Here is a 14,616-nt window from a genome sequence, read left to right as displayed (position 1 = left end):
AGGAACCTCCACACTGTTTTCCCTAGCAGTTGCACCAGCTGGGCCCAGGGGTTCAAATTTATCCACATCCCTGCTAACACTGGTTATTTTCTGTTTTTGTTTTTGTTTTTGTTTATAGTAGCCATCCTAATGGGTATGAAGTCATATTTCATTGCGGTTTTGATTTGCATTTTTCTAAGGATTAGTGATAATGACCCTCCTTTCATTATACTGATTGGTCATCTGTAGATCATCTTTGGAGAAATATCAGTTCAAGTCCTTTCCTCATTTCTTAGCTGGGTTATTTGTTGTGTTGGTGTTGAGTTGTAGGAGTTCTTTATGTATTCTTGATACTAATCCCTCATCAGATATATGATTCATAAAAATTTTCTCCCACTCTGTAGGTCACCTTTTTACTGTTGGCTGTTTCCTTTGAGGCACAGAAGTTTTCATGCTTGACGTGGTCCCATGTGACTAATTTTGCTTTTTGTTGCCTGTGCCTTTGGTGTCAAATCCAAGAAGTCATTGCCAAGTCCAATGTCATGAAGCTTTCCCTTGTTTTCTCCCGGGAGTTGTATAGTCTTAGGTCTTTAATCCATTTGAGTTAAAATTTGTATATGGTGCAAGATAAGGGTCCAAGTTCATTCTCTTGCATGTGGATATCTGGCTTTCCCAACACCATTTGTTGAAGAGACTGTCTCTTCTCCCATTGAGTGGTCTCAGTAGCCTTGTTGAAGATCACTTGACCATATACATGAAAGTCTATTTCTGGGCTCTCTTTTCTCTTCCACTGGTTTATTTGTCTGCTTTTATGCCAGTGCCACACTGCTTTGATTATGGGAGCTTTGTAGTAAGTTATGAAATCAGGAACTGAGAGTCCTGCAGCCTTATTCTTCTTCAAGATTGTTTTGGCTATTTGAAGTCCCTTGAGATTCCCTATGAAAGCTAGGATGGATTTTTCTATTTCTGCAAAAAGTACTCCTGGAATTTTGATAGGGATACATTGAATCTGTAGATCACTTTGGGTAGCATTGATATCTTCATGATATTGTTTTCCAGTCCAGGAACATGGGATGTCTTTCCATTTACTCGTATCATCTTTCATTTCTTTCAGCACAGTTTTGTAGTCTTAGTGTAGCAGTGTTTCACCTCCATAGTTAGGTTTATTTTTAAGTATTTTATTCTTTTTGATGCTATTATAAATGGAACTGTGAAAAAATTTCCTTTTTGGATTGTTCATTGTTAAGGTAGAAAAATGTCATTGATTTTTGTATGTTGATTTTGTATCCTACAACTAGCTGAATGTGTTTATTAATTCCAACAGTATTTTGGGGGTCTTCAGGGTGAGAAAAGGGTTTAAATAAGACCTGCTTTAAGGCCCTTCCTGATGACCTTCCATGATTTTGTGACTCCAGCCAGGGCCTGTGGTTCCTGTAAAAGAGAGGGGCTCTGTTTTGCAAGGGGGTTTGCCTCAGTTTGGGGCTTGCTTTTAAAGTCAACCCAACCCAATCTTTACTGGCAGATGACTGTGAATCAGGCAACATGCTTCCCAGGAACTCAATGATCACAAGCAATGGCCTCATGCATCTATCAGATAGGGGCACAGAGGCGGGGAGAGGTCGACCCACATGAGTCTGGTTGACCCAGAGCCCATGTTCCAGTTATCCTCATGCTCAGCTTTCTCCCTTTATTACATGTCCCTACTCAGAAGAAATGAGGACTCTCCCAATTCCACTGCTTTAGTGGAGACAAATGCAGGATGTCTCGAGAACCAGTAATTCTGTGAATGTAGAAAGGCACCTGGAATTCCCCAGACTCTTTCCCTCACTTTGCCAGAAGCAGAGGTCCATCTGCCCCTGTTTTCCTCCATCATCCAAGAAGTATTTTTTTTAGCACCTACTGTGTGCTGGGCCCAAGCACAAGGGTGCAGTGGAGAGCCAGGCCTGCCAGCCCTTGGCCTCGTGGGGCTCCTGGGAGTTACAGAAGAGCCCAGTGAATTCACGCTGAGCCCCAGTGCTGACCCTCTTACTTAACTGGGAGCATGTGCGTCTGACATGAACCTGCAATCTTGGGCCATTAATGGGTGAGCTTTAAAAATGATTTTTCCTGTTTCAAAATGAGATTGGCTTTGAGCCCCAAGTTCCTCCGTGGGCTGTCTAAAATTAGAACCCCGTTGACAAGGCAATCTTTGTCAGGGGCCCACGGCTTGCACTAGGGAAGCAGGGAAATGTCAACAGTACATTTTCTGTGTCAATTTTGAGTTTTTTGAGAGGCCTGGGCAAATGGCAACTCAGAGCAAATGTTCACTGTTTCAAAAGCTTTCAGAATCCAGCCCCTCGGCAGCAATGTGATTAAAGTGTCAGATTTATAAGGAGCCAGGTCTGTGTTTGGGAGAGTGGCCTCCGCCCCCTCCTGTGTAGACAGGAGCTGCACAGGCGGACTTAGCTAAGCTCACGGCAGTGATGGGATAAGCTCCTCCATCCCTGTGAGCTCTGCACTTGGCTGTTCTCTCCACGTCCCTTTTGTTTCGAGGATGGTCCTGGGGCTGACCTCACCTGTGGGGACACTGTGGGCTCAAGGACTTGCCTGAAGGCCAGGAAGCAGGAACCCATTGCCAGGTGTGTAAATGACATGCCAGCAAACCGACCGAGCGGGGACAAGACCCCGGCCATCGGCGTCGGGCAGGGAGTCGTGGCCCCTGCTGGTGTGGCCTCTATGCTGCTGCTGGCCTGGTTGGTGTAGAGGTGTGCCGGCCACACGCATCCAGAGACCAGAGATGCATGTGCTCAGGCTGGGCCCGGTGCCTCTGTTTTTGTGTCGTCCCCTGGATGTTATTTACATCGGTCTCCACCACCGTGTGGGGCCGAGAAGGGCTCCAGTGACGTGATGTGCAGAACTTAGCCCAGGGACACCGTGTGAACAGCACTGTCATCTACGTGGGGGTGGGGCCCCTGGTCCTTTGCAGGCCCCTGGGGCCCAGGTCTCACTGAAGTGACTCTCACAAATGTCTGTAGCCTGATGATAAGGTCCTTCCAACCCCGCTGCAGGCCTTTGTCCTGCCCTCCCCGACGTGCCCGCCCCAGCTCTGTGCCCCGGCCCCAGCTCTCCTGGAAGGCCTGTCTGCAGCCCCAGACTCCGCTAACCTTGCAGCCGAGCCTGTTCCAGGCAGGTGACTTCCTTCCCAGCACTGGCCCACCTTGGCCATGGTTGCCACAAAGCTGCCTTGTGCTTCTGGCTGAGTCCAAGACTCGGGTCCTGGGGACAGAGGCTGTCTGTCTTCAGAGCCCAGCGTCTGGCCGAGGCTGACCAGGCTAGGGAGCAATCACAGGGACGACTCAGCGCCTGTCTGCTTCCCTTCTTGATGCCTCTGAACCCAGAGTGCAGCCGTGGTGAGCCATGAGCTGCGCCGCCGACCTCCCAGCAACTCGCTTGCACACACACCTCGGGGCTTCTTGAAACAGACAAAGCCAGGCTCCTGGCCCCATTTACAGAGGAGGAAATTGAGGCCAGAGGGAGTCTGGGGGACTTGCCAGAGTCACTGTGGTGTTTGCATGGTGGCCTCCAGAACAGAGGTCTACGTCCCAACCCTCACCCAGAACCGGCAAGCTTGGCCTTAGTTGGAACTTGCCGACTTTGCTGATGGGATTAACGTAAGAATCTTGAGATGGAATCATCCAGGATCAGGGTGGGTCCTGACTCCAATAACAAGTGTCCTGATAAGAGATGAAAGTAGAGAAGACACGGACACAGAGGAGAAGGCACGTGACACAGAGAATGGAGGGAAGTGACCACAAGCCAAGGAGCACCTGCGGCCCCCAGAAGCTGGAAGAGGCAAGAAGGACCCTGTCCTAGAGCTTCCAGAGGGAGCACAGCTTGCTGACGCCTGGACGCGGGGCTTCGAGCATCCAGAACTGGGAGACGGCACACTTCTGCTGTTTTAAGTCCTCGGTCTGTGGTCATGGACACTCACACAGTGACTGAGAAGAGTTGAGGCCCGGGACCCTTGTATCCACTTTCTCCCATTGGCACCCCTTCTTCCCCTTAAAGATTGCCAGAGCCTGGAGCTCGTTCCTTGGAGACCCCATGCCTTGGTAGGCAGGCCGGCCTGGGCCCAGGGCCAGCTAATGAGAATGGTGACAGTAGGGACTGTCCATCAGTAAGTGGCAGCTGGGCCTTGACCTGGGTTGTCTGAGCCGTGCCCTGTCCCCCCAGGTGCGGGCCATGAGGCTGTCCTTCGTGGGGGAGCTGGGCTGGGAGCTGCATGTGCCCAGGCCAGCCTGTGTACCCGTTTACCAGGCTGTGATGACTGCAGGCGCCAAGCATGGCCTCGTCAACGCCGGGTACCGGGCCATCGACTCCCTGAGCATTGAGAAAGGTGTGTGTGGGAGCCACACAGCGCCGGTGGGCCACCCAGAGCCATGCTGTAGGCACGGGGCTGTCGCCCCCCTGTACTTCTTTCCTGTCCCCAGTCTGCTTCCCGTTTACCCCCTCATGCCTGCTTCCCCAGCCCGCACCCCCCGCCCCGCCCCTGCACCCTTCCTGCACTGCCCGTGAACGCAGTCCTCCACGCGGGCCTGGGGATGGTGCTGGGGCCTCTGACACCTGTACTTGGAGGATGAGCGGGAGAGGTGCTTGCCCGGCCTTGTGGGGACGGGGCCAGAGCTGGGTTGGGAGTCAGCGCCTGGCTTTCCCTGGGAGGTCTGAAGAATATGGGGCAGTGCTGCCCGGGTTCTCCCCAGCATCTCAGCTAGCAGTGCAGAGCTGAGGGCTGGCCCAGGCGACCTTCTGCAGGCGAGGACGCCCCCCTCGCCGGGCCTTCAGAGGAGCCCATCCCCCACTGCCGGGCACTGACCCCGGGCTCTCCTCCCCACAGGCTACCGGCACTGGCATGCCGACCTGCGCTCCGATGACAGTCCCCTGGAGGCAGGCTTGGCCTTCACCTGCAAGCTCAAGTCGGCCATCCCCTTCCTGGGACGGGAGGCCCTGGAGAAGCAGCGGGCCGAGGGCCTCCGCCGACGCCTGCTGTGCTTCACGGTGGATGAGTGAGTAGCCTGCGGTCCTGCGTCCAGCGGCAGGGCCCGAGGGGACATGGCGAGGGCACGCCCTTCTCAAACACAGCTTTGGAGAGAGAAAGGCACGCCACCGCCGAGCCACCTCTGTGGGGGTGGATCCAGGCCGAAGGCCCAGCGTCCCTGTCACTGAGCAGGAACCTCCCGCTGTGTTCTGGTTCCATCCTCCCCACTGCCCAGGCTGGGGCCACCTTCCCCACTTCCAGATGGAGACCTTGGGTGCCAGGGGACAGGGTAACTCAGCCACAGGAAGGAGAGCCCACGCTGCAGGGACCCAAGCCCCCCCACCCAGGGGGCAGCTTTGAGCAGGTGGCTCAGCTCTGTCCCCGGGAGCTGGGCCTGTGCTGTCCCTGGATTCCACTTGGGGCCAGCGACTCTGAAGTGACAGCACCAGGCTGGTGTCAGCCCCGCCACGGCTCCGTGGGAATCTGAGTAGCATCGGTGTCCCGGGCCGCGGCGGCCGGGCTTGGTTGATTTGCCGCTGACAGGTAGCCACAAATGGAACCACTTCTCCCAGATTTCTGGAGCCGTCAAAAGAAGTGTCTGGAGCTTCAAGGGGGGGGTGGGGGCAGAGGGGGCGGAGCTGTGGCTTGTCATCGTCCTGCTGCTTCCCCCCGGGCTCCTGTCAGGCAGGGCCTCGTCAGGCTGCTTGTCCACCTCCTGGGGACCAGCTTAGCTCCAGTGTGGGGACGCCGCCGGAGCAGGGGTCTGCGGAGCCCCTCCGCCCCGTGGCCCTCCAGAAAGCGCCTGCAGCCTGACGCCTGGAGCTAGGAGCAGCTTGGACAGCCCTCGCCACAGCCCGGCTTACCCTGCCCGGGTGTTCTCTGCTGGGCCACCAAATCTACCCGCAGCTACAGCCAGGGAGGTCCCAATCCTGATAAGGTCACGGCCAGGAGTTGCAGGGAGCTGCCACTCAGCTCTGGGCCCTGGGCCACATAGGTGGCCTCCCCGAGCCTGTTTCCTCATCTGCCAACGGCATGTGGTCTGCAGGACCGGGGTGGGACGAAAGAGCAAGGGTGTGCCATAGACCCTCCGTCTGTCCCAGCCTTTCCCCAGACGGTCACAGAGGCCCCCAGACCTTGTCCACGCGGCTCGGCTGCGGGGGGCGGGGGATCCATAGCCACGTCCGCATCATGTCCCAGCCTGGCTTCCCCGGGCTCTCCTCGGGGGCACGGCCCTGGGCACAGTCAAGCTCTCCATAAACACCATGAACGAGGCGCCTGGAGGGACGAGTCCGCAAAGATTTGCGCCCAGACTTGCCCAGTTACTTCTGGGCGCTGGTGCGGCCGTGATTGCAGGTTGATCTGTGTGTTTTCTATTCTGAATTTTCCAAAAACGTGTAGTCAGCACTCATACCTTACGCGTACTAAAGAAAAGGACGTTTGCTAGATGACGCGTCCTATTGTGAAAAGAGAGCCAGGCAGAAGAAAGCAAGCCTCGGGGGCATAAGGTTTTAAATCGTTCAGAAGTCAACGGAAAACCGATGGAAAGGTGGGCCTCTCCCGAATACCTGCGGCCTGCCTGCAGACATGGGAGGCAGAGCCTGGTTGCGGTCTTCTCCGCTCGTCCGATCATCCCCGGGAGCCTGGGCGCTGGCATCCTGGGGGCGCTGGGTTGGCCCCGGGGCCGCGCAGGTCCCCCTTCTGGGGGCTCCGGGGCCCCAGCCTTTTCTCTTGCTTCTTCCAGAAAAGTGCCCATGTTCGGCCTGGAGGCCATCTGGAGAAACGGCCAAGTGGTGGGCCACATCCGGAGGGCTGACTTTGGGTTCGCCATCGACAAGACCCTGGCCTACGGCTACATCCGGGACCCCAGCGACGGGCCGGTGAGTTGAGACCCCCCACCCTAAGGGAAGCCGGGTTCCTCATCAGACACCACGCCGGCACCCCTGCACCAAGCTGCGGGGTGGGGGGCGGTGGGAGTAGTGCACGGGTCACTGCTGATGGGGCTGTGTCTCCGGGCAGGGTCAGGGGCTGTTTCTGTGTTTTCTGTCTGAAAGAATCTGACTTTGGGAGCTCCAGGCTTCCCTTGGTCAGAAAGAGGCTCTGGGCCAGGGCTGGCGCCCCAGTGGACGCCAGACGCCTGACCACCCTCCCAGGACCCCCTTCGTCTCCTCTCTCCCCTCATCCCAGACACGCTCCCGGCGTGGGGGGCACGTACATCCGTGTGCACGCGTATATGCACATGTGTGTACACGCATACAGATGCGTGTGCGGGCATAGGCACATTTTGCCACGTGACACTTTATAAACCCCAATAATCCCCCACTGAGCCCGGTTCCTCCCTGTCCTGCGGGAGAAACCCCACTGGTGCCAGACGGCGGCTCTGCTGGGCCCTAGGCGGTCAAGTCCCACTCGGGGCACCTACCTGCTCAGGGCAGCCCCTCGGTTGGGAGGAGGGCCCTTGGCACAGAGGGGAGGAAGGGAGGCCGAGCCCCCTCTAAGAGGCAGGTGGGTATGAACCCAGCACCCACAAGGTGACAAGTGACCCCCACCCCCTCCTCTCCTGCAATAGGTCTCGCTGGACTTTGTGAAGAGTGGGGACTACGCTCTGGAGCGGATGGGGGTGACCTACCCTGCCCGGGCTCACCTGAAGTCCCCCTTCGACCCTGACAACAAGAGGGTGAAGGGGTTCTACTGATATGCCCACGGGGCGGAACTTCCACGGATCAGGAGGCCGAGACCTGCTCCATCCCTCGCTGACCATCCACACAGGGCCCGCCACCCTGGCCCAGGTCCTGGACCCCGACCAGAACATGGGTCTTCCCTGCTGTTACTCCAGGCCTGCTAACCCCCCAGACAGATACCAGCTGAGTGGACAGAAGACTCAGAGGGCCCATCCTGTGGTCACTGACCAAAGGATGGTCGCTAGCCAACCCCTACCCCCCCACAAAACAACCATGTAAAGTCTTGGGCTCAGGCAGCATGCCGTGTGGCTCTCTACAAGCTTCCGGGAAAATGCTCAGTTAGCACTTTACACCCAGTGTAAAAGCAGGGAGGCGGAGTTCCGTCTGGAATCCCAGGCCTGCCTGACAGGCGGACCGCCCAGAGCATCACTGGAGAGCTTCCGGGTGCGTCTGTAATTAGGCACAAAGTAAGGATTGACTAGACCTGTCTGCCGTGGGCGCAGTATGGGAAGCATAAAGCAGGTATGCCAGCTTGGCTCAGTCCCCGCGGTCAGGCCATGGGGCAGGATGGCCCATTTCCCAGATGCTGGCAGGGAAGGGAGTCTAGAAAGCAAGCTCTTCCTGCCTTGACCTGCTTTTCACTTGGGAAAGCCTTCTGACCATTGCCAGCTCATGCAATAGGTGAGCAGAAGCAGGGCGTGGGAGGGGTCTCCCCTTGCCTGCCCTCTCTCCCTCCCGGCTCACACACCTGCAGGATTTCAATGGCCACGGGGCAGCCCAGGGGCCAGGCAGCCCCAGCAAAGCTGCACCACGCGGTCCTGCCCAGGCTTGCCTGACCCTCTGGGGAACAGAAGACGACAGACGTGCAGGGGGCAGGGAGGACGGGATTCCCAGGGACACACACAAGAAGCAGTGGGGGGATCGGGGTGTAGGCAGTCCTTGGCGGGTCCTGGCTGCGTTCAGATGATCACACACCAGCCAGCCCCGCTGTGGACTGAGCTGGAACAGGTCAGGCTAATAAAGTCAAAGTCGTGGGAAGACGTTTGGGTTCAGATGGCCTTTGGAAAGCTTTTTGGCCCCCTCGCCAGACCACAGGCTGGAGAGCTTGGGCCTCTGGCTTTGACAGGCCTCCGACACGGGAGCACCTGCAGCCTCCCCTGCTCTCAGGCGGGCCTGGCTCCTGCCCGAGAGAGTCTGGGGGAAGCTGAGTGGACCCCGAGGGGCCAGAAATGGAGAGGAGGGGAGACAGCTTCCCAGATGGCCTGGCCTGCTTCCCCGGGCTCTGCGGTTTGGCCACGGAGCCCTGGATCGGGCGGTGTACGTGTCCCCCCCCCCCCCCACCACCGCCTGTCCTGGGTCGGGGGGGAGGCTGAGGGTGCAGGGGGCCAGACCCAGGTTCCGATCCCACCCCTGCCTCAGGGGCTGAGCTCAGAGGCAGGAGTCCTCACGGTTGGCGTGTTCGCTTCTCTGCCGGGGAGAAATAACCCCGGCCTCTCCCGCAAGGGCACTGGGTCACAATGTGGGAGAGGCCACGGAGCCACCTCCCGAGCTCTCCTGGGCGTCCTGCCGGCAGCAGCAAGGTCTAGGCCAGGCCGCAGCCCCAGGCAGGATGCCTCGGAGGCTTAGGGATGGGCCACATGGCCTTCACCTCCAAGTGTCCCGGGGCCAGTCCTTCCTTATGCCCCAATCTAGACACTTGTTGCCGTACCTGTTTTGAAGGTTCTACTGGACAAGGAACGGCAGGGCCTTCACTGTGGCTGAGTCCTGCCATCAGGAATTGTGGGCAAACCGGGCTGAGCTTGGCTGGGAGTCAAGACAAGGAGAGAGGGGGCTCCTGTACCATCAGACTCCACCTGTGGGCTGGCCTCAGCAGTCCCTGGAGCTCACAGGGCCCAGGGGGGCGCTGTCCCCTCCGGAGGGCAGGTGGAGAGGCCCCTACTTAGTGATGGTCCTGCTGGCTCCTATCAGGCGGGCTGCCCTAGGCCGTCAGAGACTGCTTGGGTCCCAGATCCCAGCGCACAGCCCGACTTCAGGTCCCAGATCCCTGCACACAGCCTGGCTTGGGTCCCAGATCCCTGCACACAGCCCGGCTCGGGTCCCAGATCCCTGCACATAGCCCCGGCGTTTGCGTCAGAGTGGACGGCACACCACCTCTGGTCTTCCAGGGCTAAGTGGGGAGGGACCGGGCTGGCAGGGACGAGGTGCCTGCCTCCCCAGTGAGGACCAAGGGCCCGGGCAGGAGAATGCCCAGGTGAATCCCAGCTCCTTCCATTCCCAGATGCTTCAGGTGCTGGGAGCTGGCGCTCGCCCTCCTCCCTCCAGCAGGGTGGATGGAAGGGACAATGGAAGCATCAGGGAAAGAGGCACCAGAAACATACCCAAAGTGATTGTAGACAAATGAGCTCATCGTGTGCTAAGGTCCTGGGGTAGGCCTGACCTGCTGTGTGACCCAGGCCAGTGTCCTACCTCACCTGGGCCTCAGCCATCCCAGTTGCAAAGGGGAGTGGGGGGCAGAGTCCTCATGCTCCCTGCTTTGCCTCAGCTTGGGACGCCCCCAGTGGGGCTCCTGCCACAGACCCTCCCTGCTCCCATGCGAGCACTGTCTAGCCCGGATGGGGCTTGAGTGCTCGTCTCAGCCCCCGCCCCTCCATGAGAGGATGCACGAGAGGCCAGAGGGCTTGCCCGAGGCCCCCCCCCCAGCATGTTCTGACCCATGTCACTGGTGGAGAGGTGGGTGGCTGAGCCATCTCAGTGGCAGGCCACGGGCACCCCGGGACCCCGCTGAGGTCCTCACTCCTCTGAGGGTCCTCACCCGGGTTCCTGAGTGGGAGACACTGGGGCATCCCGTGAGGCCTGAGGAGGGGCCGAGGCTGGGGGCCGTGGAGGGCTCAGCAGAGCATGGCCGCCGCTAGCCGCCGCCGGGGCACCATCACCCCAGCCAGCTGCTTCCACCCACTGGGGAAGGAGGCCTGCCACCCGGCCTAATGGCTGGCTCCAGGGGCTGTGCGGGGCAAGACCTCAGAACGCTCCCAGCATGAGCTGCTTTCCCCGTCCGCCTCTTCCACTCTCGGCTTTGTTCTCCCGTCTCCCCAAATGAAAGGCTTAAAGCCCAAGGCTCCCCCTGCGAACATGCTAACCCTCTAAATGCCGGGCAAACTCAGGAGCCCCTCTCTGACCCAGGGCTCCAAAGGCCAGGCCAGGGGACAGGGCTCAGACTGCCCCTCGGGCTGCCCCCCCAGGCCTGGGCTCCCTGGGCCTGCTGGCCCCCAGTGACCCTGCACGAGCACCCAGGCATCCCTTAGCAGCTACCACCTTGGGGTCTAAGTGTCTGTCTGTAGGGATCCTCATCCTGGTCCTCCCCTCCCCTCTCCTCCATCCCCTCTTCCCCCTCCCACTCCCCCTCCTCTCCTCCCCTTCCCCTTCGCTCCAGAAGAGCCCATGTCTTTCAGATGAGGAAGGAGCGGGAGCAAAGCCCAGGACAAAGCTTTCATTTCCTTCTAGGGAGGAGGACAGAGGGCAAAGGTCCCCAAAAGGAGGCAAACACCACCTGGCACAGGACAAGGGGCAGGAAGACAGAGTGGGCCTCTGGGCTTCCGGCTGAGTTCTCAGGGAGGAGCCCCCACGTGGAGTCTGTGTGAGGATGTTCCAGTGACTCTCACTGGCAGTCCCCCCTGAGTCTGTCTGGAGCCTGACCCTGTGGCCGCCCCCATGGGCCACCTCACCACACCTTACCCCTGGTTACTGCTCTGGCCTCCCCTGGCCGCTGCCTCCCACTGCAGCCTCTCTGGCCTCCCGCTTCTCCTGCCGCACCTGCCCACTCTGCTCAGCCACACTGGCCTCCCCCCTGTTCCCCACCTCGGGACCCTTTGCGTGGCTGTTCCCGTGGCCAGAGGGTCCTCCCCCAGATACCCATGGGACTCACCTTCTCACCTCCTTCAGGATTTTAACTAATGTCACTTTCTCCTTTCTCGACAAGGCTGTCCCTAATGTCCCTAATGGCCTCCCTCCCGCACTCCCTCTGCTCACCACCATTTGCATACTGTAAACTTCCTTAGTGTTTGTTGACTGGGGGTCTCCCCTGCTGGAATGTAAGCGAGGACTGTGTGGGTCCAGCCCCAGAGCCTACCACAAGGCCTGCTCCCCAGCTGGGACTGGATGACTGGGGGGTGGGGGAAGACCCAGGACTAGAGGGACTAGGGGACAGTGGGGCCACCTCGGGGGCCATTGTGATGCTCCTGGGACCATAAACCTCCGGTTTATGTGCAAATACACTGAGCGCAGCTTCTAGACCCCACTTAAGCCAGGTTCTCAAGGGGGCCACAACCCAGCCCCTCTGCAGTTCCAAAGCAGGGAGCAAGGGCCTCCTGGATTCTAGTCTAGAATCTTCCCTTGAAGGCTCCCCACGTCCCTGTTAGGAATCTTCCACAAAAACAGAAGTTTCTGGCCTGGGACTCCTGGGACGCCGTGGGCTGCCTTCCATCCCAGAGCCTCCTGAAAATGCAAGGAAGTGTGGCATGTGTGCGTGAGGCCGGTGGGTGTGTGGGGAGAAAATAGAACGCACGGTGTGTGTCCCAGGGAGATTGTTCATGGTTTTCAGTGCGTGTTACCAGGGCTGGAGGGGACGAAAAGGGGGGTTCTCTGCAATAATGAGAAGCTTTGTCTTTCGCTGCAGTGGAAAAGGTGGGAGGACCCGGGGATCCCTGCGGCTCAGTTTCTCCATCTGCACGACAGGATGGGTGGGCGGGGGCCGGGACTGAGAGAGCCTTTAGCAGCTGGTGGGGGGCGAGGGGCAGAGAATGTTCAGTGCCTGTCTGTGCCGGGCATTTGGAAGCCAGTGGTCACGATGTGCTGCTGACGCCTGGCGCGGGATGCGCGTGGGGGGCCCAGAGGCCAAACCTCCCATAGCCTGGAGGATGATCCTTAGCCGTGGAGACTGGTCCTGCCGAAATGCCCCCGTGGAAAATCCTGGCACCCTGCGGTGGTCTAGCTGCTCTGTGCAGAGCAAGCCAGAGCCGGCCTGCTGCGGCCCATCGGCTACCTGGGCCTCCCGCCGCCGCGCAGCTCGGCGAGGCTGGTGCTGTTTGGGACCACAGCCCGGGGGCCGCGCAGCCCAGTGGACTCCCCGCGATGAGGAAATGAATGCTGTACGTCTGTGCCGGGTAGAGGCCACGGCCCCATGTAGCCACGGAGCGTTTGGAATGTGGCAGGTGTGACCGAGAACCTGAATGTTTCCTTTTATATCCTTTTAATTCGCTGGAAATTAAGCTTGAACGGCCACATGAGGCTAATGGCCACCAGACAGCACAGCCCGGCAGCACCCCGGGGCCCAGGCAGACACCCCTGGTTGGAGGCTGCGGACTGAGGATACCTCCCCGCCCCCACCTCCAGACCCTCCCAACATTGATCCTGGGTGAGCACACCTCAGCCCGGGACTCAGGGCACTTCACAGCTGGTGGGTCCCCTCTACCCTGGCAGCCCCTGCCCCTCAAAGGGCAGCAAGGGAGACAGGCCCAGAGAGGGAAAGCACCTCGCCCAGGGCCACACAGCAGAGAGAGGAAAGAGAGCGCAGGCTGCTAGACCCTTGCTCTTCCACCACCCAGCTGTTCAGAAGAGCCTCGAGAGTGATTGGAGGGACTTGGCCAAGGCCGCACACTCGCCCTGACAGGCTGTTTTCAGTAATAAAGCGTTTCTCCCACAAGCCCTTGCTGAGTCCTCTGGGTGACCACGGCACCTAACTGGGGGGTCTGTGTGCCTCAGTTTCCCTTTCTGTCAACAGGAGCAGGAACAGCTGTGCTGTGGGTCTGCTGGGCGTGCTGGCACAGGAACAGGGCTGCAGTCATCCAGGTGGGGCGGGGCTGCGGGACCCGGGAGCAGGGATGGGGCAGCGTGCAGGCAGAGGTCCCTGCAGGAGGAGCGCAACCGGCTGTTCCCAGCGGGCAAGAGGATGACCAGCCTGAGAGGGTGAGAGTGAGTGAAATGGGGGGGGGGGGGGCTGGTAATGTGGGCGGTGGAAGTTTCTGGAACTGGGTGTGATTCCCCAACACCACTAATCCTCCGGGAACCCTGGGTGAAGCATTTCTCCTCTGGGGAGATTGGAAGGCTGCAAGTGCCTTGGGGGGTAGGGCTTAGGAACCAAGTGATGGTGGCCAGGAAGGGCTCAGTGGGTGCGAGGCTGGCCCACTGTGGCCTGTGGGTCTCCCTGGCACCCTCTCCCACAGCCCTGGGCTGACCAGGACTCTTGTCCTGGCTGGCAGTCATCACGGTCAAAGGACAGAGGTCTGGTTGGGCCTGAAGACGAAGGCCCAAGGCTGGGCATGCTCCAGGCCGCTCTCCCGAGGCCTGCCCTTGCAGGGAGGGGCCTCTCCTCCACCTCACCTGTCACCCGAAGCTATAAGGATGACAGAGGGCCGGCCGGCTCTCCAGCCTCCATCGGGGCTTGGCATCTCACAGTGATCACACCCTGTGACTTACAGCGCGGGAAGCCATGATTTATACAACGCAGTGCAGAGCGTCTGGGCCAGTTTGTCCGCGTCTATAATGAAGTGGCTCTCAGAAGAAGAGGCAGCCGCTTCGCGGACGTTTTCTGAGGGGGGAGGACGGGGAGGCCCATCCATCACCCTCTCACTCCCCTGGAGGCTGTGCAGCGTTTTTGCTGAACCGGCTGAACAGAGTCGCATCTGTTACTCCCTGCAGAAATCATCAAGGAGCCAAACTTGGCCATAAACGGGAGGCAGCTCAGAGGGGACGAAGGTGGAGGCTGACCTGGGAAGCATGAGGCATGTTCCAGCTCAGCCACGGGGCAGAGTGCCTGCCGTGGAAAGGAGGCTCGGACAAGGCTTTCTCCCACGGGGGCAGCGCCACCCTGTGCCGGCCATCACTGAGCACCGGCCCCATTTGATGGATGAGAAAGCTGAGGGTCAAGGAGCTGGATGTTCCGGCAAGAGA

General features: G+C 59.3%; 1 protein-coding gene across 7 annotated transcripts in view; it reads left to right on the top strand.

Annotated features, from left to right (window-relative positions):
* Positions 1 to 8,723, top strand: part of SARDH (sarcosine dehydrogenase) — a 61,147-nt gene extending 52,424 nt beyond the window's left edge. For all 7 annotated transcript variants that reach the window (XM_045883470.3, XM_064580029.1, XM_045883469.2 and 4 more), the window contains 4 exons: positions 4,192 to 4,354; positions 4,853 to 5,021; positions 6,735 to 6,870; positions 7,560 to 8,723. In XM_045883470.3, coding sequence (XP_045739426.2) covers positions 4,192 to 4,354; positions 4,853 to 5,021; positions 6,735 to 6,870; positions 7,560 to 7,685 — 594 coding nt within the window. In that variant the 3' untranslated portion in view covers positions 7,686 to 8,723. The remainder of the gene's footprint in view (positions 1 to 4,191; positions 4,355 to 4,852; positions 5,022 to 6,734; positions 6,871 to 7,559) is intronic.
* The last annotated feature ends 5,893 nt before the right edge of the window (positions 8,724 to 14,616 follow it).

The sequence above is a fragment of the Mirounga angustirostris genome, unplaced genomic scaffold (assembly GCF_029215605.1).
Source record: "Mirounga angustirostris isolate CCGP_5_RB_7025 unplaced genomic scaffold, mMirAng1.0.hap1 SCAF_15, whole genome shotgun sequence".
Classification (NCBI taxonomy): Eukaryota; Metazoa; Chordata; class Mammalia; order Carnivora; family Phocidae; genus Mirounga; species Mirounga angustirostris.
Note: the sequence above shows the minus strand (reverse complement) of the source record. Positions and strands in the feature narration are given on the sequence as shown.